This window comes from Meleagris gallopavo, chromosome 1 (genome assembly GCF_000146605.3).
Source record: "Meleagris gallopavo isolate NT-WF06-2002-E0010 breed Aviagen turkey brand Nicholas breeding stock chromosome 1, Turkey_5.1, whole genome shotgun sequence".
Lineage (NCBI taxonomy): Eukaryota > Metazoa > Chordata > Aves > Galliformes > Phasianidae > Meleagris > Meleagris gallopavo.
In genome coordinates this window covers 77,876,132-77,877,434 of record NC_015011.2, presented here as the reverse complement: position 1 = coordinate 77,877,434, position 1,303 = coordinate 77,876,132, and the positions used below count along the sequence as shown (strand labels likewise).

Genomic DNA, 1,303 nt, shown 5'->3' with positions numbered 1-1,303 from the left:
CCTAGCTGCACCTGCACTCCACAGCTGCCAGAGTTCCCTCTGTTTCAAGGCTACATGTGTCAGTCACTCAGAAATAACACAGAGCATTGAGGCTTTTAAATTACAGTGAAAGAAGCAGGCCATGCCTGGACAGGAAAAACACGAGCCCCTAATTGCTTGGGAGCCCTTGGAGATGAAAGTACTACAGGAATGCCACATAGCAGTGCTGCTAGCATTCATGCTGTGCTGCTAACTAAAGTAGCTTTCCATATGTACCAGTTATGGAGAGAGACAATAATGGAGCTGGAGAAAATCACAAAGCTCATTAAATCTGATGGCCTGCTATGTAACAACATGGGGAAGTACAAGGAGTAAGCTTCTTCATATAGTGGAAATCACTGTTCAAAGCACTGGCTGTACTGAAAGCGCCAGGAAAAAATGCATTGGGGGAACAGGGAAGATCCTTTGGAGCTAGCTGACTGCAAATAAAGCAGCTGATTAGATTTGTAGCTGTCTCTTTGTGAAGAAAACCAGGGTGGAAAAGCCAGAGGAACATTGTGTTTCTGGAGAGGACTGCAGGGTTGTACTGGAGAGAGGGAGAAGTAGCCTCCTGCTGCGCTGGTATGTGCAAGGTACACTGAGGGAATATCCAGCTCACATTTCCTCCTGCTGGAAGTAAGGCACCGAATTCCAGCTGCCAATTAGCTGCTCAAACTAAAAGCTCATCTATTTTCCAAGCGTTTAGGTAAAAATAGAGAAATCATAAGTTGCGAGGAAAGCTTCTGCTCTATTATTGTACCAAAGCAGAGCATCTTAAATAAAGCCGGTGATACTACTTTGCGTGCGCTTCGGGCAAGCTGTAATCCCTCATCTAACATCACATGAGCCTACAACAGCCCAGCTAAATGGAGATAATTACCATACAAAGACAGCCATCACCCTGCTTGCTTCCAGCAAGGGATCGACTTCTTTTTGCTGGGAGACCCTATCTTCACAACCAGCACTCTGAGCTCTCCGGAGCTTCCCCAGGAGGGAAGAACTGAGCTCTCCAACTTCATGCGGTGTCGTCACCGCTCCGTCAGCCGTAAGGTACCCAACGGCCCCAAGGGCAGCAGGGAGCGCACTGCCCTCGGCGCGCCACGACTCCGCCCGCCGTCACGTCGCGCCTGCGCGCTACCCGCCCGGGGCGGGTTGTGCAAGATGGCGTCGGAGCCGCGTCGTACGGCGGCTGAGAAGTACCGGCCCAACCGCTACGTTTCGTTGCCGGCCGAGCTCGACCCTGCCACTTATGACTCGTCACTGTAGAAGCACCGTGCCGAGGCAG

The 1,303-nt window shown here is 51.0% G+C and overlaps 1 protein-coding gene across 1 annotated transcript in view; it reads left to right on the top strand.

Moving 5' to 3' along the window:
• The first annotated feature begins 1,020 nt into the window (after positions 1-1,020).
• Positions 1,021-1,303, top strand: part of NDUFB4 (NADH:ubiquinone oxidoreductase subunit B4) — a 3,333-nt gene continuing 3,050 nt past the window's right edge. Inside the window, 1 exon segment of the mRNA XM_010719002.3 lies at positions 1,021-1,301. Coding sequence (XP_010717304.1) covers positions 1,036-1,301 — 266 coding nt within the window. The 5' untranslated portion in view covers positions 1,021-1,035.